General features: G+C 59.8%; 1 protein-coding gene across 1 annotated transcript in view; it reads left to right on the top strand.

Moving 5' to 3' along the window:
- Nucleotides 1-20,387, top strand: part of LRP1 (LDL receptor related protein 1) — a gene marked incomplete at its 5' end in the record, with an annotated part of 91,305 nt that overhangs the window by 14,750 nt on the left and 56,168 nt on the right. The window contains 5 exons of the mRNA XM_082011773.1: nucleotides 3,312-3,434; nucleotides 10,007-10,144; nucleotides 12,761-12,880; nucleotides 13,792-13,920; nucleotides 14,189-14,452. Of these exons, the coding sequence (XP_081867899.1) occupies nucleotides 3,312-3,434; nucleotides 10,007-10,144; nucleotides 12,761-12,880; nucleotides 13,792-13,920; nucleotides 14,189-14,452 (774 nt within the window). The remainder of the gene's footprint in view (nucleotides 1-3,311; nucleotides 3,435-10,006; nucleotides 10,145-12,760; nucleotides 12,881-13,791; nucleotides 13,921-14,188; nucleotides 14,453-20,387) is intronic.

Here is a 20,387-nt window from a genome sequence, read left to right on the forward strand (position 1 = left end):
AAACCGCGAGGCCTCACGCTGCCGAAGCCGTCCTTGTGATTGGGAATGGCGGAGGGGGTGCGGTCGGCGGTTTGAGCGGGGTTTGGGCGCAGCTTTGTGGCGGGTTGGCGTGCCCTGCAGCAGTGAGGGGGTCCCTGGGGTCTGCGTCCTGGGGGGGAAGGACGGAGCCGGAGCATCGCCACCTCTGAGAAGGGCGGGCATGAGCCGCGTACGTGTCCTCAGGGCCGAGCGCGTGTGCAGCCTGACAAAGCGTGTGTGAGCAGCGTTTCAGTGTGTGGACGAAATCCCATGTGTTCTGCTCCTGCGTGGGGGAGCTGCTGCCGGCGGCAGGAGAACCTGCTCTGCGGCAGCCCGAGCGCAGCCAGCCCTGGAGATGGGGCTGCTCGGCAGGGGTGGGTGCTGGCCGTTGGGGATGGTGCCTTCGAGCGAGGGCCAATCTTCCGTGCTGCTGGTGAGCATCTCTGCTCCAGGACCGGTGTCTCTGGTGTGAAACAATATCCTGTCCTGGCTCTGGTTTCTCCGTCTGTGTGGACGCAGCCCTGCGGGGCTGTGGGTGGCTGGGATGGGGCAGCAGGCTGGGAACCACTTGCCGGAGGTCTGCCCTCCTCCCGCACATCTGCCCGCTCCCCTTGGTGGACGGGAGGCGGGTGGGAGGCCAGAAGCTGAGCTTGACCTGGCGGGGATTGCGGCCACTGTTGGCCTGCTGGCTTCCTGGGCGCTGGCTGCGGTCGGCTGGGTGCTTGCGGCAACCGTAGGCCACGCTGTGGCTGCTGGAGACCTGGGAGGATGAGGGAGAGCAGGAAATCCGAGGGAGCGTCGGTTCTCTGCTGTGGTTTTCTTAATGAATCTTGCATTTGGTACGCTCGTGGCTGGGAGGTGGAGGCGGAAGACGAGCTCCTCCGGGAAGAGGGGGCGGCAGAGCCGGCCTCGGAAGAGAGCTGGTGGCCGGAGGCGCCTGTCCCCGAGCCCCCCGCCCGGCACTGCCACGTCCTGCGGGAGGACGGGGACAGGCCTCGTCTCCAGGTCATCTCTCGCCTAAAGAAGGTGTGGGAGGGCAGTGGAGAGGGAGGCATCTGCTCATGACCGGGGGTGTTCCGTCCATTTTGATACGTCCAGTCTCCATCTTGATTGCACTTAGCTCCCTGGCCTGGTGTCAGGCCTTTCCCTCTGAGCAAAGGCTCCAGCGCTGCTGATGCCTTGAGGACAGGAGCGAAGCAAGGTTTGTGGGAGGTGGTACTCTTCAATCAGACCAAGTGACACCAGCCAGAGCCCTTTTACGGGTCTGAGGAATAATTAGCATCGTTACAGAGTGGGGGGAGTTTCCTCCCACGCGTTAGGAACCAGGGTTTGGGCTGGGGCCCGGGCCTTTTCCCCATCCCTCTGCAGAGCGGGCAGAAGCTGCCTGGACCTGGCTGCGGCATTTCTTCCATGTGGCTGGAGCTGGAGAGGAATCATGGCACCTTCTCCGCCTGCCAGGAGCCCGAGGGCGAGCTGGGTCACGGAACGCGTGAAACGAGCTGCAGCGCTGGCAGCGGCTCCCGCCCGCGGCGCTGCCGGGTGCGGCTGCAGAGACCCTCCTTCCGTGGGCTGAGCAAAAAGTTCAGTGGATCCTTGGAGCAGGGACTCTAGCAGAAGACTAGGGATGACATGAGATAAATGTTTAGGGGATTCCGCGCGTTTGACTGCTTTTTGCTTTTAACGAACATTCACAGCGGCGATTCGTTGGGTTTTCAGGATTTCCTGCCTTCCCAAGGGCTCGGGCTCGCTGTGCAGAGCAGCAGCTGCCGTTGGCGTGGAAGCGCTCGCTGCGGGGAGCAGGATCTCTGGGAGGAAAGTGCAATGCCGAGAGGGCAGCCGAGCTGGTGGGGCTGTGGGTGCCAGGCTCTGCTGCGTGCCGGGGCAGCGGCCCTTGCCCGGGAGCCCCCGGCATGGCAGGTTGGGTTCGGAGCCGGCCCGGCTTCAGTACGTTTTGACCCTTCCCGACGGCAACTCTCTCATGAATTTCTGCTGCCGGCCCTGCCCTGGCGTCGCCTCTGAACCGGTGGCCCTGCTGCCCACCCTGCGTGTGTTACGCGTGCGGCTCCACACGCGTTTTTGTCCCGTTGGGCACTGCCCCCGCCGCGGTGGATGGGCCAAAAGAGGCCTTGGTGCCGTGCCTGCTGCCGGGCCGAGCGCTGCGCGGCGGCGCCGCGGGTGGGCGAGGGTCTCTGCCTTCCCTTCTAACCGGGACCCTTTGACGAGGGGGGAGTCGTGCTGCCTGCGCTTGGGGGTTGCAGTGACCCCCCACCCTTTGCAGCCTGCGTTAAGGGGTGTGTGCAGGGACCCCCCCAGTGCAGCCCGTGCTTGGGGGTTGCAGGGACCTCCCCAGTGCAGCCCGTGCTTGGGGGGTGCAGGGACCCCCCCCCAGTGCAGCCCATGCTTGGGGGGGTGCAGGGACACCCCAGTGCAGCCCATGCTCGGGGGGGGGTTGCAGGGACGCCCCCAGTGCAGCCTGTGCTCGGGGGGGTTGCAGGGACCCCCCCAGTGCAGCCTGCTCTCGGGGGGGGGTGCAGGGACCCCCCCCAGTGCAGCCTGTGTTTGGGGGGGTGCAGGGACCCCCCCAGTGCAGCCCGCCTCCTTGAGTGGCCAGTTTCGGCCCGGGGAGAGCACACCCCAGTCCAGAGCCGCCCAGGGGAGAGGGCACCGGGCTTCCTCCCAGCCCTGCTCCTGTTGCCTGCTGTCAGACTGGTTCTGTGCTCTGTGGTTTAGGTTTTCCTGACGGTTTTGTTATGACTTTGTTTTATTTCTGTGTGTCCTGGGAGGATGGTGCCAGGGTCACCAAGTCCCCCCCGGGAGCACCGTTCCGGCTGTGCACGTGTGTGTTTCCTGGGCACAGGATGGATGGAGAACCTGTGCTGCTGCTGCTGGTGCTGTCTTTGTGATTTAAAAATGTTACTTTTTAATTTGTTCTCATTTGGGTTTTCTTATTTTTTTTCCCTGTCTTTTTTACTGTCTAGCATAGAAAATAAACCGCCTTTGGCTCCCAGGAGCTAATTCATCCAAGTTCAATGATCTTTAAAATCTGTTAGCGCATCATGGATCTCGGTTCCTGTTTTCTCGCAGTGTAATTAATGCTTCAGTTTAAATTTTCTCTTTTCCTTAGGGGCAGGGTTGATGGATCTGGTGCCAGGCTAAAACTTTTGCTGAGCCATTAGAAAGAAATCAAACTGAAAGCAATCTAGTCCTTAATTTAAATTTTATTTTTTTTTAAATAACTTGTCTTTGGGAAGAAACTGATCTTGTTTATTATCGTTATTTCTCTTCTCATCCAGCACCGAAGACGTGTAGCCCTAAACAGTTTGCATGCAAAGATCAGATTACGTGCATATCTAAGGGCTGGCGCTGTGACGGGGAAAAGGATTGTCCGGATGGCTCGGATGAATCACCCGATATATGTATGTATGCCTTTCCTTCCTAATAATATTCTTTTCGTTCTGTTTCATCCGTTCGCTCATTGCATGCTCGTTCCAGGGTCCCAAACAGGCGGCATTGCACAACTGCTCTACCTCAGCTCCCGTTTCTGCCGTAGCACCAGGAGTCCACAGCACCTCGGGGGGGTGGGTACCGCTTGCGGCAGGAGTCCAGGCTGCCCAGCCTATCCGTCCTCCCTTTATCTCCCTGGCCGCTGCTTCTCTGGGGCCATGATCCATTGTAACAAAACAGCCTCCCGGGAACCGGGTATCACTGATTCATTTTTTGTTTCCATGAAAATTGATTTACACGAGGAAGGCAGAGTCCTGGAGGCAAGGATGCGGCGAGCCGTGGCGCTGGGCACGGGCTGCGCCTGCACGGGGTCAGCTCTGACGCAGCCGCATCGCTCCCTCGAGCGTTAACAGGTGCTTGGGGCGAGGGCTGGGCCGAAGCGGGGAGATCCTGGGAGCCCTAGGGAACAGCGGGGAAAGCAGCGCCGCTTTCCCAAGCTGTGTTTGGATTAGGATGCTGTGTCGGTTTTACTGGGTTTGTCCTGGACGTTGGAGCCACCCTGGCGCAGCGGTGCCAGCAGTGCCGGCGCTGGGCATGCTCCTGCCTCTGATGGGGCATTCGGGTCCAGAAGCAAGTGGGGAACTGGGCTGGGTTAGATGGGGCACAGGGCTGGGTATGGGGTGGGTGTCCGCTCGGGGGAGCGAGCCAGAGCCATGCTGGTGCCAGGGGCTCTGCAGGGACGGCAGGTGTGCCGGTCCGACGGCACTGCGCTGTGCCGGGGACTCTGCTCTGGCTGGGCTGCAGCAAGGAACCACCTCTCCCTGTGTCCCAGTTCCTCCCTCTGTCTGACGAGGGGGACTGTGCTGCCCTTGTTGCCTTGCAGGAGCAGCTCCATTAGGTTGTTTTACTCTGTCAGGAAAGCAGCCTCGAGATGCTGGGCTGGCAGGAGAGCCATAGCCAGCTTCATCCCTGCCGCGGCTTACCAGTAACCCGCAAAATCCTTTCGTCCTCTGGCCCAGAGATCTTTCCCAGACTCCTGTTTCACGCTGTACTTGGCATAAAGGTCTCCTCCAAAGCAGTTTCTGGTTCGGCACTGGGGTTATTTATTTCTTAAGGCAAAATGATGCAACCGTCCCCTCCGTGGGAGGGATGAGGGGGCTGGAATGGGCTGTCTGGCTCCAGTCAATCAGCAGCCCTGGAAAATTACTGCAGGAGGATTCAGAGGCCCTTTCCCGGCTGGAAGAAATCCGTCCTGATTGACGTATTCCGCTTGCTGCGTGTGTCTGCGTCTGCTTCACGCCCCCCCTATCCATATGTACAGGTGAATGGAAAACGGACCCCTCGGATGCTTTTCCCTCTTCCCCTTCCTCTTTCTTCACTGCAAAGGCGCTGCTGGCGGGGGCTGGCAGAGTCTCCCCCCGGCGTGGGGAAGGCAGAGCAGCACCCGCCTGCTCTGGCTGCTGCTGCCCCCGCGGGAGCTGGAAAGCGTCGGCGTCCTCCGCAGTGGGGCTTGATCTTTCTGTGGGACTCGCCTTCCCCACGTTCCCACTCTAAGGCCCAAGACTGCGTTAGCCTGGGGAGCACCAGGAAGGACGCTGTGCCCTCCGGGACGTGGAGGTTGGTGTCGGCAGTCATCGCTGCTGGCTCCTCTGCGCTGGCGGCCGGGCAGCGCTCGGCGCGGTGCTGGTGCGTGTCTGGCCTGGCGCTTGCCTGCACCCGTCTCTGCCTTTACCCGTGGGCCCGGGGTATGACTGGAGGCTGCTGCCTGCCTGCTCCTGCCCAGGCTCGCGCGACTGGAGTCCAACCTGTTGGCACACGCAGGGCGCGGAGCCCGGTGTCTCCGGGATTGCCAGGCAAGCTTTTCTCACGCCACTTCGGCACCGGGGCTTCCAGCAGGCTCTCATCCTCCTTATCTTTTTGGCAGAGAGAGAATGAATTTTGTTACTATTATTTAATCTCTTTTTTAAGCCCAGGCTGCAAATGCGGCTCTCGCATGCTGCTTGGCGCACCCTTTCGTGCCCTGGCAGCGTGGCACGGTTATTTACATTGCACTAATGTACTCACGTCAGAGTCTCTTGAAATGCCGTCTATTATGCGCGAGGTTTTCCTCCCTGGGGAATCCTTTTAAGTATTTGCTGTCTTTGCTCACGTGTTAGCTGAGCATAGGAAGAGTTCCCTTTCCAAGCTCGGTCTTGTGCTCGTGTCTGTGCAAGTGGCTCGTACCTGGTTCTTGCCCAGTCAGTTGGTTTTTCACTCCATGGAGCTTTCCTAAGGGGAAAAAACACTTGGACAAGAGCCTCCATCCTGTTGAAAATCAAAGGAGAAGAGGGGCTCTGCGAAACGAATTTGCTGTGGCTGAGCGGCGGCTGTCATCTGGCTGCTGCGTCCTGGCTGGCCTCGTGCCTGGAGCTCTCCCAGCTCAGCTGGGTGCCCTGGCCAGGCTGGGGCTTTGCTGGCTGCACGACAGCAGCACTGTTTGCTTCGCTGCAGACGGACCTGCGGGTCTGTGACCTTCGGTCGTTTGGATGTTTGCGAGGATTCAGCATCAAATGGTTCATCGGTCCAAGGGTTCAGGAGGTCTCAAATCCCTTGTCTCGCCATGCTGGCCTGGTGCTCAATCTGTCGGCGGCCATGGCCCTGCTTGGGTCCGGGTGCGTTGCGAGCGAGCCCATCGTCTGCAAAGCCTTTGCGCTCCTCGTGGCACTGGTGCTGCGTGCAGCCGCGAGGCAGTGACGGGACCTACCCCACCCGAGCTCCGCCGGCGCTCGGCTGCTGGTGCTGCTGTCGGTTCCAGCAGGGTGAGCAGGACGGTCCAATTCCCAGCTCCTCTGGCCTGTTCCCCTGTAGCGTTCTCCTACATCAGTGTCTCTTTGGGCTGTTGCCAGGTCAGCTACAGGCTGCATTTACAGGAGGAAGAATTGCTTTTCTTTTTTCCATTTTTTTTTTCCTTCCCCAAAGTGGTTTTTAGAGGTTAAAAATGCCTGTCTAATTCAGCTCCTTGGGGTGTACCACAAGCTTGTCACATGTAATAAATTGGGTCATTTATTAGTGCGCCAACACAGTCAAAAGCAAACAAAGTGGCTTGTAGATTAATCCTGCCCTGTTTGTGATAAGTAGTTTGATCCAGGCTCTTTACAGGGGAATAATGGACACGGCAGATCAGTTTTGACTGATGAACTGTGCGCTTTATTTCAGTGCCTTCATTTTTTTGGCACGTATATTGATACTGCTTAATTAACCCTTAATTTGCAATTACTCAGTGCCCAAATAGCGCTGCTGTTCAGCCCTCTGTGAAAAACAAAAGCTTTGAAGCGGCACCTGTTAAGAAATTATCCTGGGAATCATCTGCTGGGTGCCCAGGATTGGAGCTGAGAAAGAAGAGAAACCTACATCCCTGATGGCTGTGACAGAGCCTGGGAGTCCTGAGCTCCATATCCCCCATTGTGGAGGAGCCCGTCGCCCCAGTGCCAAGCCAGCTGGCTAACTGGAAACGTACTGGAACGTGTTTGACATGCAGCCTGCGTGCAGGGGAGTGATCTGGCATCTGGAGCCTGTTAGATTTCCATTCTTTAGACACCTCTCGTGCAAGAAGGGGCACGTGTGTATGAACAGCCCAAAGTCAGTCACTTCGCACAAAAAGGACAAACGGGAGGTTTCCGTTTTGTCGCAAAGGGGACGCAGGTTTCGTGGCGATAGGTTGGGGAACCTTTCTGCAAGGCACGGTGTTTGTGTGCTCTTAGCAGGGGCTTTTGTGGGCTTCTCCCACCGTGGGAACCTCCCGCCCATCTCTTCTGCAGGAGCAGCAGCGTGCGAGGCTGTGGGGCAGCTTGTTGAAGATTTCCTGCTGTGGACTTAGTTCTGCAAAGGCTGGTGCGTTTGGGAAGGGCAGAGGAGAAACCCAGCCTGCCCTATCTGCTCGGGTAGCAGTTTGCTGCTTCATAGCCTGGAGGACAGAGGATGGAGGGATGGGTGTGCGAAGGCGTCTGCCTGGGATGTGCTAAGGGGTCTTGTACAGGGTCAGGAGAACCCCGGGGTTGGAGCCAGCATGTCCTGTCCATCCCTTGTCCAAACTGCCCTCTGTCCTTCCCCATCAGAGCGAGAGGGGCTCCTCCTCGCCCTCCTTGCTGCCGGCTGAGCCGCGGGGTGTGCAGGCAGCGCGAGACCTGCCTGTCCCTGGGGCAGTGCTGCCGCAGCTGCCTCCTGCAGAGGCTCTCAGGCTAAACGGGAGAAGGCTTCGCCTGAGACGAGCCACCCCCAGGCTTTAACCTCGGTCTCCCATTAGTTATGCCAACTGCGTGCTGCCAACAGGGCCTGGGTGCAGGCACGGCAGTGGGATGGTGGGAGGTGAGGCTGGGGCAGAAGTGCCGCTGCAGCCCTGGGGTGGGGTTGAGCTGCCGCGCTGGAGGCGAGAGCAAGGGCTGTCCCCAGCTGCCCGTGGTGCTTGCGGTCCTGGCGTTCCTCCCCTGGGAAGTGCCCCTTCCATGGCCACACGTGCTGCTGGGAGCCTTTAGCCCCCGCTGGAGCAGCACCTGCTGGGAGCCTGAGGATTCAGGTTAAAAGGATGTCTAGTGTAGCTCGGCAGTGACAGCTCGCGAGGAGCGAAACCAAGCCCTCGCTGGCTGGGATTGCGTTGGCGGGGCAGGAACCATGCTGGATGAGGATGTGCTGGCACACGGAGTGCTGGGCTGGACCCTGCAAGCTGCGCGTGATGTAACGCCCCTCTCCAAGGAGAGTTTAAGCTTATTTAGGACAAACTCCACCAGTGGAATCTTAGATGAAGGTGACTGCTGGTCTCAATAGCTGTCTAAAATGGGACCGTGCCTGGACAAAGCACTCTGTGCGTAATGTGCTGCAGGTGCCCTTCTCAATGCTCACCTGGTGCTTCACCTCCTGCGAAGGGCAGGGTGGTCCGTGGGGAGCTTGGGGAGCTATTTCTGCTACCCTCCCTGCTGCCAGTGGGGCTGATGTGAGGGCAAGGCATAAACAGCCCCTGTCTCCCCGTCAAACGGGATTTTAGTATTGCTTGCGTGCTGCTGTTTACTCAGCGGAGTTGTGTTGGTGGCTCCAGCGAGAGCTGGCAAAACGCTGCGTATTCAGCCCTAAAACGAAACTTAGCTTTGGGGCCAGGGAGGAGAGGAGAGGAGAGCCTGCGGAGGGGAGCTGGGCTTTGCAGAGCGCTCTGGTCCATGTGCCGTGCCGTGCCGGTGGGCTGCTGATGCCGAGCCTGTGCTGTGCCAGTGCTGTGCCGAGGCTTGCTGTCAGCGTGTCACCCCCAGGCAGCTGCCTTCCAGCCTGGGGTGAAGCAACGTTGGAGCCAGGGTGGTGGTGGAGCTTTTAATGGGGTTTCAGGATGTTAATCGATTTATGGCGTATTTTGTTGTTTGTCTCAGTGCCATGCTTCTTTTCAGAGAAGCTTAAAAATAAAGCCTTGCTTCCTTTGTAATTTTTTTAGTTAATAATGGAGATTAAGTCTCCTTGTGTACTGTAGTCCTAGTTCTTAATGACCCCCCCGCAAGCCTGCCTGCACAGCAGCCTCTTAACAAGAGCATGTTGGCACCTGAGGGAGTGCTTGGGGCGGCGGGGGGCCGGGGCAGCTGTGCTCAGGGTGCTCAGCATTGCCTCACCCTGCATGCCCCTGGCCCTCCCAGCAGTGAGGGGTGCCCAGAGCCACGTATCTGGGCAGCCCAAAGTGGATGTGACCCACGGGAGCTTGAAACAAGGAGTCTGGCGCTGCTGAGGTCCAGGGTCACTTCTTCCTGGGACCCCAGCCTGTCAACCCAGGTCGTTCCCAAAGGTGGGCACACGTCCACTGATGGCCATCTCTGGGGCTGGGCAGAGGGTCCCTGGCTGCCCTGGGTCTCCTTCCTCTTCATACGATCCTCCTGCTTGGGCTGCGCACTGTGGAGGCGATGGAAAAAGGAAAGTTCGCTACAGACGGGTCATGCTTTTCCTCCCTGGAGAGCAGTGCCCGCAGAGGTCCTGCCTGCTTGGAAAGGGAAAACCAGTATCTGTTAAGGAGCTGAAGCTTATCCCGGCAGAACTAGGGATGCTGGAGGGGGCAGAGCTGGTTTGAGCCTTTTTCTGATGTCCTTTTCTGGACTCAAGCTGCCCTGGGAGCCAACAGGATTTGGGACTGGCCTTGCTAGGTGGGTGCTGCTTTTGCTCTGGGGCATATGCTGGCCAGGGGAATTCAAACCAAGGGGGATTTAACATATGTCTGGGCAGAGGGAATCAAAGCATGTTCACATGCTTGCTGCTGGCGCAGTGCTTGCCTGCTGTCGGCTACTGCAGAAATGATCCCACGAACGTCCAGGGGAATGCGAGGTTCCCTGAACCCCTGCGTCTGCCTTAAGAGCTATTACCTGAAATCTCGCTGTGTGAGACCACGTCCAGAGGGTGATGGCCACTGCTGGAGAGCCATGGCAGGGCAACGTGGCGGGGCTGGGAGTTCCCTCAGGGTTTTGGGTGTTTCCTCCAGGCAATGGGGTTGCAGAGCCATCGTGCTCTCCCTTCAGTGACGGTTCTGCCTTTTGCTCTCTTGCAGGTCCTCAGAGCAAGGTGTCTCGATGCCAGCCCAATGAGCACAACTGCCTGGGCACGGAGCTATGCATTCACATGAGCAAACTGTGCAACGGGCTCCACGACTGCTTTGATGGCTCCGACGAGGGGCCGCACTGTCGGGGTAGGTGTTGGGCAGGGGGGGATGGCAGTAAAGAGGGGCTGCCCCACGAGCTACTGCCCCTGCCTCCTTTCCTCCCCTGCCATGATAAGAGTCACGAGGTCCCTGTTTGTCCCCGGTTTCTGGCTGTACAGCGTGAGCCCCACGTTGTTTTTTTCAGTGGCTTCGCACCAGTGCCACCGCGCCCTGCGCTCCCCTCTCCCGGCCGAGCGCAGCAGGCGCTGGGCAGCTCAGCGCAGGGCTGGCTGGTAGCAGAGTCAGAGATTAGCCAGAGCTGCTTGCAAGTGAAATGCCCGTCATTCCTGAGCCTGCAGGCCATTAAATAGCTGCATTGTCTCCTGGGTTTAAAAGCTTGGAGGGCTGAGGTCCTGGTTCAGATAAGAGATACCAGTACGGTTTTTTCCTAATTTCCAGGAGCTTTGTCCCCTCTCCTGGCCTGTACCCGGCTGCTAATCCTGCTGGAAAACTCTCCCTAAATCAGTGTGTGCCAGCTTGCTGGTGCGCAGATTAGTCGCTCAGAAACGCGTGTCCTGGGCTGACCCCTGGAGCTGGGTCTCCGCAGCCTCTGGGCAAGCAGCAAGCGTGCTTTTCTCCCCAGCCCTTCCTCCGCCTGGGGTGGAGAGCTGCTGCCCTGCTCAGCCTGAGCCAGGTGTGGGGACACCCTGCCCCGAAGGGCTCCCTCCCACCCGGCCCTGGAGCCCCGACGGAGCTCCTCTCCGCTGCCCAGCTCCCACGGAAGGAGCCTGGGGCGGCTTCTGCAGCTGTGGCCAAGCTGACAATTAATATTTCACTAATAGTTCTCATTACTTAAGTGGGAGCTGATTTTTCACAGCTGGGCAGCATGTGACCAGCGCACACGAGGCGAGGGCTGGGTGCGGGCAGGCCCCGTGTCAGGACAGTCGCTGCTCGCAGGTTTGGACATGTTGGGGACACAATCCCTTGTTAGCACTGGTGTCGGATGCCAAGGTCCCCTCTGCCCGCCAGCCAGAGTGGGAAGAGCTGGCGGTGCCGCCCCGGGGAGGCATTTCCTTGCAGCTGGTTGCGAGCCCCAGCCCGCCTCTGCCCTGGGCTTGGAGAGACGAGCTGTCACCCGGGTCGTGCTCCGGCGGCTGGAGCATCGTGCTGCCCCGTCCCGCTCCCCTCACTGTCCGTTGTGCCTGGCCTCTGCCCGGGGCCGCTCGCTACCTCTGCAGCGGGCGGAGGTTTCTCCCGCAGAGGTGCAGAGACAAGTCGGAGAGCCGGGGACCCTCTGCTGCCCTTGCAGACGTCCACAGGGGTGGAAATGCCGTCAGAGCCTCCATGCTGAAAATCCCCTCATCATCCCTGTCCTGCAGACCTGGCGCTCTTGGGGTTTTGGGGGTTTTTTTGGATGCCTGTGGTGCTTTAGCTGAGAGATAAGACTCTGAAATGAATAGCTGTGCCGGCCAAAGCCCATAAACGTAAACAACTCGGCCAGGCCCTGCCTGGTTTATGAAACAGTCCACATGCGGGGGACGGGATTTTCGCAGCGCCTGGGTGCTGCTCCCCTGTCCAGGCCTGGCTGCGAAAGGGAACGTGGAAGGGGTCGGATGGTTTTGGTTTGGAGAGGCTCATGGCGGGGCGGCTGCTGTTTCCCCTCTGCTGGCAGGTTTCCTAGGACCCAGTTCAACACCCTCCGAGCGCCCAAGTGTCAGGGTCGGGCAGGGTGAGGAGAGGAGGGGAGAAAGTAAAAACTCAACAGAAACCAACCTCCCCAACAAACGGCTGACAGCACGTCCCTCGCAGCAGGCTGAGGAGGCCCGTTGCTAAATGGCCTTGATGAAGTTGGGGCTGCTGCCGATTACCAGCGGAGTGAGGCAGGCAGCCGTGGCCTCCCCCTGCCTGTTGGCAGCGCTGGGCAGCTGGGGGCTTTATTGGGGTTTGTTACGACCGCTGATGGAAACGAAGCCACGGGAGGTGGTGAGCCGGGCAGCCGCATCTCTGGTCCCAGCTTTGCCCTGGGGCCACCGGACCCGGACCCTGACCGTGGCGCCAGGGTGGTGCTGCCTCCGCAGGGGCGCGGGCAGCTGCGAGCTCCGGGCTCTCGGGTGCATCTGGCAGCTGCCTGCCTGCCTGCCGGAGCGCTTCTCTGCTGCCCGCGCCGCGGCATCTCTCCTTAGGGTGGTCCCCGAGCTCCCTGCAGCCCTGGTTAGAGGGAAGCTGCTGCAGAGAGGATATGGTGGATAAGCTCGCCCTGAAGTCTCTCTGGGATCCGTGTCCCCCGGGGTTCCCTGGAGCGGAGTCCCGCGTCTCTCTCGCGAGGGACCCCAGGTCTCAGCTGGCCGCGGCCGCAACGGGCTCCTGGCAGCAAGCGGCATCGCGTCAGCAGCTTCGGGGGACGGCTGGGGCTGCTCAGACCCCCCTCTCTTGGAACAGCCATGTATCCGTTATGGCCTCCCCTCCTTCTGCTGAGGGTCTCAGTCCTTCCCTTCCCACCAGGGAGCAGGGGCACAGCTTGGAGGCCCCCAACAACGCCTGGTGGGTGTCTGGGGGTCCCCTTCCCCGGCACTGGGGCCCGAGCACCCATCCGGTTCCTCACCTGAGCGTCCCTGCTTGCGCGTCGGTGACATCCTCTCTCCTCCATCTTCCCTGTCTCCTCAGAACAACTGGCAAACTGCACGGCCCTGGCCTGCCAGCACCACTGCGTGCCGACGCTGAGCGGCCCAGCCTGCTACTGCAACAACTCCTTCCAGCTGGCTGAGGACAGGAGGAGCTGCAAAGGTTGGTACGCGGTGGGCAGAGCCATCGCCCCCGGCAGGGCGCCGGCGGCTCCTCTGGGCTGTGGCCGACAATGCTGTCTCGGCAGCAGTGCCGGGGCTTGGCCAGGCGGCCAAAGGGACTTGGGGATCGGCAGACCCTGACCTTCGGGGGGAACACGGGGGGCCGACAGGACAGGACTCTGCCTCCCCTCTGCCCCCGCTGTGGGGCCGCTAAGTGGAGGCAGCTACGGAAAGCCGAGTGCGGAATGTTGGGAGGGGGTAAGGAAAAGGCTTTGCCTTTGTGTCTGTGGTCAGGGGCCATCGCTGGGCCTGTATGTGCTCCTGGTGTCCGTGTCTCGAGAGAGGATGCTGGAAAATAGGAGGGGGTCATCGAAGGGTGATGAGATCGATGCGATGCCTGGAAAGAAGTCTGGAAGTGAGAGGCTGCGGCGGCTCCATCTCTTTCATTTGCCTGAGCAGAGGTGGAAGGGCCCTTTATCAGCTCCTGCAGGAGCACCTCTGGGGGCAAGAGCGCTCCGGTGGGGCGCTTCTGCCTCTAGCAGAAGCACAAGCAGTGTGTGAGCCGGGGGTTTGGAAGCTGAAGATTAGAGAAATTCAGGCTGGAAATTTAGGTGCAGATTTTGCAGAGTGGCGGGGAGGGGCAGTGGATAATTAGGCCTCGAAAAGGCTTGGCTGTGAGGCAGGGATTGTGCTTTTGCTGCCTTGCGGTTGATGCTGGAGCAGAAAGCTGGGGGCTGCCCGCAGGTGTGCCCCTTCCTCAGGAGGCCGTTGTGACTGTCCCTTTGGCTTGGGGATCGTATCCTCCCCGGCAGCTCTGCCTTGGAGAAAAAGGGGAGCCCTCGTTCCCTCTTAAGGCAGTGAAGGAGAGATGTCTGCTAGTCCAAGCCTTGGGGTTTTTGCCTTCTTTTCCAGACTTCGATGAATGCACCGTCTACGGGACCTGCAGCCAGACATGCACCAACACGGAGGGCTCCTACACGTGCAGTTGTGTTGAAGGATATCTCTTGCAGCCTGATAACAGATCCTGCAAAGCCAAGAACGGTGAGGTCCTTGATAGGAGGAGCATGTTGCTTCTGGGCAGCTCCGCAAACCGTGGCCTTCTGCCATATGTGTGCCCCTGGTTCTTCACTTCAGGGTGCTCTTCCCTGAAGGCTGTCTTGCACTACCACCTCCTTGCCCGTGTTGGGCTGTACGTCACAGTCGTCTTTTCACTGGAGCAGAAGGGCTCAGCTGCAGGCTGGTACGGCGTTGCAGCCATGGGCTTTGGGTGCTCTGCCATGACCACCTTCTCCCCTCCTTTCCCTGCCAGAGCCTGTGGACCGTCCTCCCGTGCTGCTCATCGCCAATTCCCAGAACATCCTGGCCACCTACCTGAGCGGAGCCCCTGTGCCCAACATCACCCCCACCAGCGCCAAGCAGACCACAGCCATGGACTTCAACTACATTGAAGACACGGTGTGCTGGGTTCACGTGGGCGACAGTGCCTCCCAGACCATCCTCAAGTGTGCCAAGATTCCCAACCTGAAGGGCTTTGTGGAAGAGCGCTCCATCAACATCTCCCTCAGCCTACACCGTGAGTGCCTCCTCTCCTTTGGACCTTGCTCCCCAGTGCCCATCTCCTCTTGACAGCCTGAGCATCCCCAGCCAGCAGCGGGTGCAGCAGGGGTGTATTTTGGTAGGAGGCAGCTTTCTGTGGGGCCAGGCACTGAGGCTTCAGCACAAATGTAGCTTTTGGCTTTCCTTTTCCTTCTCTCTTATTATTTCTAGCAACTTTTGTGGTTTCTTTGTGTGAGTATATGAGGAAACGTGATACAGCGAGGAGCGGAGATGGTACCTGCATAGCGGGTTCGGGTCTGGCAGTTCTCGTTGCTTCATCTTTTGGTTTTTGCCCCGTGTTCCCCTGGCGAAACCAGGTGTGGGTCCCCACCCCAAGTAGTGACTGAGAACAAAACCCCGACCAAAAAGTGCCTCCGTTGGGCGGCCGCGTGAGTCACCGCCTTGAGTGGCGGATGGCGGTTTCATTCCGCTTGTGTCTTCCCAGCCATAATGAGTATGGTTACAGCTCCGTCTCCTGTTTGGGCTTGCTGGTTCCCAGTTCAGCAGCCAGAATGGGAACGAGAGTTACTTGCTGGGATTTTGGTGTTCTTTGACTCAGGCCTGTGTGCTCGCTGCCCAGCGAGGGGTCCTGGCAGAAGCCATGGGCTTCCAGGCACCTTTCTCCTGTGCAGAGCAGTGGGGTTGGTGGGGTCCTCCTGAGGGGGGAGGTGGCGGGGGTGCCATAGTCCTACAGCTGGATTGTGGGAAACTGCTCCCGGTGTTGTACTGTCGCTGATTTTATCCTTTGAAACCACAGACCAAGTCAGTCAGGGTGTGGGATTAGGGGTATCTGGCGTTTGCAGTGCGTCTCCGTCAGGCTTTGCAGCCCTCAGCTTCCTTGGCATCATCCTCCCACTGTCTTTTGCCTCCTGAAGGTAGAGGTGCTACCAGGGGAGACTCTGTGCGGTGCCTGAAGGAACAGGGATCCCCTTCTTCCGCAGAGAGGCGGGTGTTGTTATGTGATGAGCAACAGCTAGCAAATTAGACGAACATGTATGAACTGATTTTTGCAAACGAGTAAAGGTCTTGGGTGGATCTCGGAGCTGAGGGCGTTTCTCTGCTGAGGGCAATGCTGCGGTGCTCGGCTGCCGAGGGGGAACTGGCCGAAGCCCTGGCTGAGGCGTGTGGTGTGAGCCAGGGACCCACAGGCCGCTGCCGCCCCTCCGGCCGCGTTGGGGCTGGGGCTCAGCAGGCTCCGGCCGCTGCGCCCTGCCGAGGGTGTGTGCGGCACAGTTAATTTAAGCTTGCACTGTGTATTTTTAGGGCAGTGTGTATTTTTAGGGAGAGGCCTCACCCTTTGCTCTTGCAGGCGATAGCCTGGAATTAGGCAGGACAGGGCTCAGCTCTGCTCTCTGCTCCCCCCGCAATGGTTTAAGGAGGTCTACTTTTACACGCTCCTTCTGGCTTCTCTCTTAAGGCTTCCTCGGGCTGAGTTTGGTCTCCCCGTAGCTCACCGGAGGCGCAGAGAGCAGCACGGTGTAAAGCTCTGCTGTGCACTTTTTCTTCCCATCAAGCTCCGTTTTAACATTGCAATTTCCTGCCGCTGGGAGTTGCAGCAGAGGCCACAGTTTGTGGGTGGCACGTGAGCTGTGGGTCAGCCCAGGGGAAGGAGAACCGCTGGGATTTGGGTGGGAGACTTCAGGGTGTTCCTGAAGTCAGCCCGGGTACCTTTTTGCGGCTGGCTCCCCACACTGGGAGAGTCCTGAGCTTTCTGGGGCTCCTTCTCCTGGCTCTGGACGGCACGAGGCTGAGGGTGCAGCCGCCCCAGGGATCGGTGACCTGGCTCGTGAACCGAGGTGGCTGCAGGAGGAGCAACCACCCTGACCAAGAGCAAGTGAGGTGTCAGTGCAGGATCAGGACCTGCAGCGCTGACCGCGGCCCCTCTGCCATACCCAGATGAGGTCGTAGGCCTGGCAGGCTTTTGGGGCAGTTGTCTGAGCTGCTCCAGCTCCAGGAAGTTAATCTGGGACACGACCTTTAAATTATGGTCAGGAGGCGAAGGGAGCTCGTAATAAGAGCGTGTTCAAGTCCAAACAAGAAAAGGTGCCTTGCTTTGCTTGGCCTCCTGATCGGTTGCGATAGCTCAGGGTGGGAGGAGGGGAATTCAGCTGGACGGGAAAGCACCTGCCCGTGCCCCGGGATGAAGGAGGCATTCCCATCCGCAGGGAAGGGCGGACCAGCAGCTCCTGCCCATGGTCCCTGCGAGGAGCTGCAAAGGGGTCCCTCCTCCGGTGTGAAGTGGCCTCAGGTTTGGGCTGTGGAGCACAACCACACACTTGGGCACTGATTATTTTCAGCCCCAAGGCGTGGGCTCGTGGTGCGGTCGTGCCATTAGCCTCCTTCCTTGCAGACTGCGTTCTGGTGGGTATGAGCTGCCTGGACAGATGCGTGCCGTCTGGAAGCTCTGCATTAGCAGTAAACGATCCAGCGTACCTCAGAAGGAGTGAGAACACAGCTCCTGTGCGTCTCCCAGCGGATCCTCCTCCTGCCCGAGGAGGGTGTGATGAAGGGCCTCCGTTCACCCCCTCCATTAACCGTCTCTGAGCTGCTGCCTCCGCCCTCTCCTGGGCACGGTGGCAGAGACCTGTGGTGGGGATGCGTCTCGGCGGGTGCTCTGGGTGCCGTTTGTGGCAGGCTGGGACGCAGAGGGGGTTGGAGCAGGGCTGCCTCGAGCTGCTTGTTGGCTACGCGGCTCCAGTTGCTTTTTATTCCTGTTTCCCAGGGAACAGTCCTTACAGGGTTTTGCTCTGTGGCTCTGCACTGTATTCGGCCAGCAGCTGCCGGCGCGGGGCTGCGTTCCTGCCTGCGCGGCCTCGCCTGGGCTGCTGCCGTGGGTTGGAGACACGGGCCCGGGGGAATTGTCCTCACGGGGCAGGGTTTATTCATGAGCACAAACAAGTTGGAAAAAGGAGTTTTCCCCAGGCCTGGGTCCGATGCTGGGGCGGGGGGGGGGGGGGGGGTGGGGTGGGGTGGGTGGGTGGGTGGGTGGGGGGGTGGGTGTGTGTGTGTGGTGTGTGATGAGGAGATAATGTCACTCCCCCACTCCTCTCTGTCAGGACACTGGAGAGACCTGTGAATCCAATTAGTGGTTTCCCTCTTTATTTGCTTCTTTATGGCATTATCTGCTAACAGCAGGAGTCGGGCTTGCCTGGTGCCTGCTGCTAATGGGGCTTGAGCTGGCATGTGATGAGGGAGGACTGATGCTGAAGGGCTGGAAATTAGCAGCCCCCAGCTGTCAGGGGTAGGTCTGGGCTGGTGAGATGTCGCAGCCCAGCTCTGAGAGCAGCCCTGCTTCCCTGCCTTTCTGTCCCCGCTCCCTTTCTGCAGAGAGATTAGCGTCACTTGTGTTGCGGGAGATGTGTTAAATGAATGCTATTAACGGGGCTTGGCAAGAGCCTGAAACTTTGCTTTTCCTCTGGTCCTTGTACTGCTAAACCCTTTTTTCTGTCTGCAGTCATGAGTACCGGTGCACTTTTTCATGGTGACTGTCCATTGGTTCCCAAATACACGCTGTCCATGGACATTTTTCAAAGGCGGTGATTTTCTCAGTTGATCTGAGCTGGCCGGTTCCCTACCTCCAGGTCTTTTTCCAGGGACACACTAAAAATCAGAGGCTGGCGAAGTCTTCCATCTATTTCTCTTACAAAACCCCAAAAAGGCACCTCATGTTGGGATTGAATTATTTCTCTCCGCCACCAGTCGGAGCCGACTGCAGCGGCTGGGAAGCCCTGGGCACCTCTCCGGCATGGAGGTGGGGCGCGGTGGTGGTGCCAGCGGCCACGTTGTGCAGCTGAGGCAGCCCCCAGCTAGTGCCGCAGAGCAGCCGAACCCGCTGCAGGCAGGCGTGGGGATGGCGTGGCCCCTCACCGGGCAGGAGTCCAGCCTGTTCCCATCCCCGCAGGGAACTCGGAGGTGGCACTTTCCCGCCCAGCCCCTGGCGCTCGGCTTCCCTTGGGGCTGCTCCCTGGCTGCTGAGCACCCGCCGGAGCCCCTCCGGGCTCAGCCCCGCCAGGAGGATGGGGCACGAGCACGTACGCAGTGGTGCGGGAGCGGCGCAGGGGAGGGCTCGTCCTTCCTGCCAACGTGGAATTGCAACAAGGGGAACTTGTCTCGTCCTTCCTCCCTTCTGCTCTCCCTCCTCTCTGCTCTGTGTGAAAACCCAGTGTTGTTTCTGACCGGGGAGCACCCTGGCAGGCATTGCACGTCCGCTCGCGCTGAAGGACAGAGGCGCGCGTCTGCGGGGGGGGACAGCCGCTCTTCAGCGTGCGCGGAGGCTTTGCTCTGCCAGCACTCGGGGCGCTGCAAGCGGGGCGGCACAGGGCAGGTTCCTCATGAAACCCCCAGCCCCTGCAGCCCCCGTCGGCCTGGACCCCTCCAGACCCAGCCTCGCTGCCTGTGCGGGGCTGGGGGCAGCTGGGGACCAGGGCAGGCTGTGCTCTGAAGTGACAGCACTCGCATACAGGCGAAGGAGAGGAGCTGCCCCCGCCCTGCCTGTGCCTGGCAGGGGGCTGCTGCCGGTCCCTGCGGACCCACCTTGCTCAGTGGCTAATCCCTGACCACTGTGGACTTTCTGATCCCGTGGGTTTTCTCAAGCAGATCCTAGCCTCCACGTGTTTCCCAAGACAATGTTCTCGTTTGTTTGGAGTTGGGCTTCCAAAGAATTTCAAAGCAAAACAACACTCCAAAAAAAAAAACAAAAATCAATCTGCTTCCGGGCCCTTGTGCTGTTCAGCCCCCCCGTCCGGGCGGCCCCTGAGTCAGTGCTGCCCACCTCCCAGCAAGCGCTGCCCGAGCTGCTCGGGCACCCGGGCAGAGGCAGGGGCACGGTGTGGGTCCTGCCGGGGCAAGGCTGGGGCCAGGCGGCTCCTGCCTGGACGCTGGCCTGTCCACAGCCGAACTCTGTGCCGGGGAAGCAGCGGGTCCCGTCTGGGGTGGCAGTTACGTGGATTGTAACTGTCCTGCCACCATTTCTGCTGAGCTGAACGTGTACAGAAAGCTTGCTGCGTCCTGTGGCCTGGCTGGAGGCTGCCGCCATGCCAGCTCTCCTTGCCGCCCAGCTCGGCTCGCTGCCCGTGCCCCCTCGTCCCAGGGCTGGCCGCTGGGGAGCACGTGGCCCAGCGCAGCTTCCTGGGCAAACCCCGGAGCTCTGCCTCGGACCCCGGGGCTGGGACGGAGAGGGGCGAGGGGAGCAGCGCTCCAGTCTGCGATCGGGTTTATGCGACCTTAAATCAGATTTGTGCCCCTGGTCCCCACCGGTGATAAGGAGGGTGGTAACGCCTCCCCGCAGCGTGCACAGGGGGCTCTGGGGGTGAGAGTGGGTCGGGTGCACGGCCCCGCGGGGAGCCCTCCTTAAGAGGGTACCGTTAATTGGCAGCAGCTTGACCCCGTGCCAGCCGCCTCTCGGCCGCTGTGGCATTTGTGCAAGTGCTGCGATGGTGGCCTTAAAGCCTTGGCTCCAGCGTGGTGTGATCGAGTGATACTTGGATTTCGGGAAAAGGCAGGAGTTCTTTGATTTTACTATGGAAAAATACTAGAGAACATGTGTCAGGAGACCGAAACCTGGGTTTCTCAGTGGGTCTCCTGGCGGCTCCCCTTCCCCTGTTCTTTCTCTTTCTTTTTCCCCTTTCTCGGCCGACTCATGACTTTTTGCATGGTCAGAACCGGCATCTCTGTGGTGCCAGGGTTTCGCTGAATGCATTTATTGTGCTGGAAGGTTGCTGGTGCCAGTACTGCTAATTCACGGCCCCAGAAGCCCAGATGCCTGGAGCTTTGGTTCTCCCCCAGCGCGGGGCGATGGCTGCAGGTGCGCTGACGTCCCGCAGTAACGGAGCCGGGGCTGTGCTGGCTTTGCTGCGGCGCTGCTGGTGTGGGGATTGCGGCCGGCTCCCAGGCGGAGCGGGCAGGAATGTCAG

This window comes from Phaethon aethereus, assembly GCF_964289735.1.
Source record: "Phaethon aethereus genome assembly, chromosome: 29".
Taxonomy (NCBI): Eukaryota; Metazoa; Chordata; class Aves; order Phaethontiformes; family Phaethontidae; genus Phaethon; species Phaethon aethereus.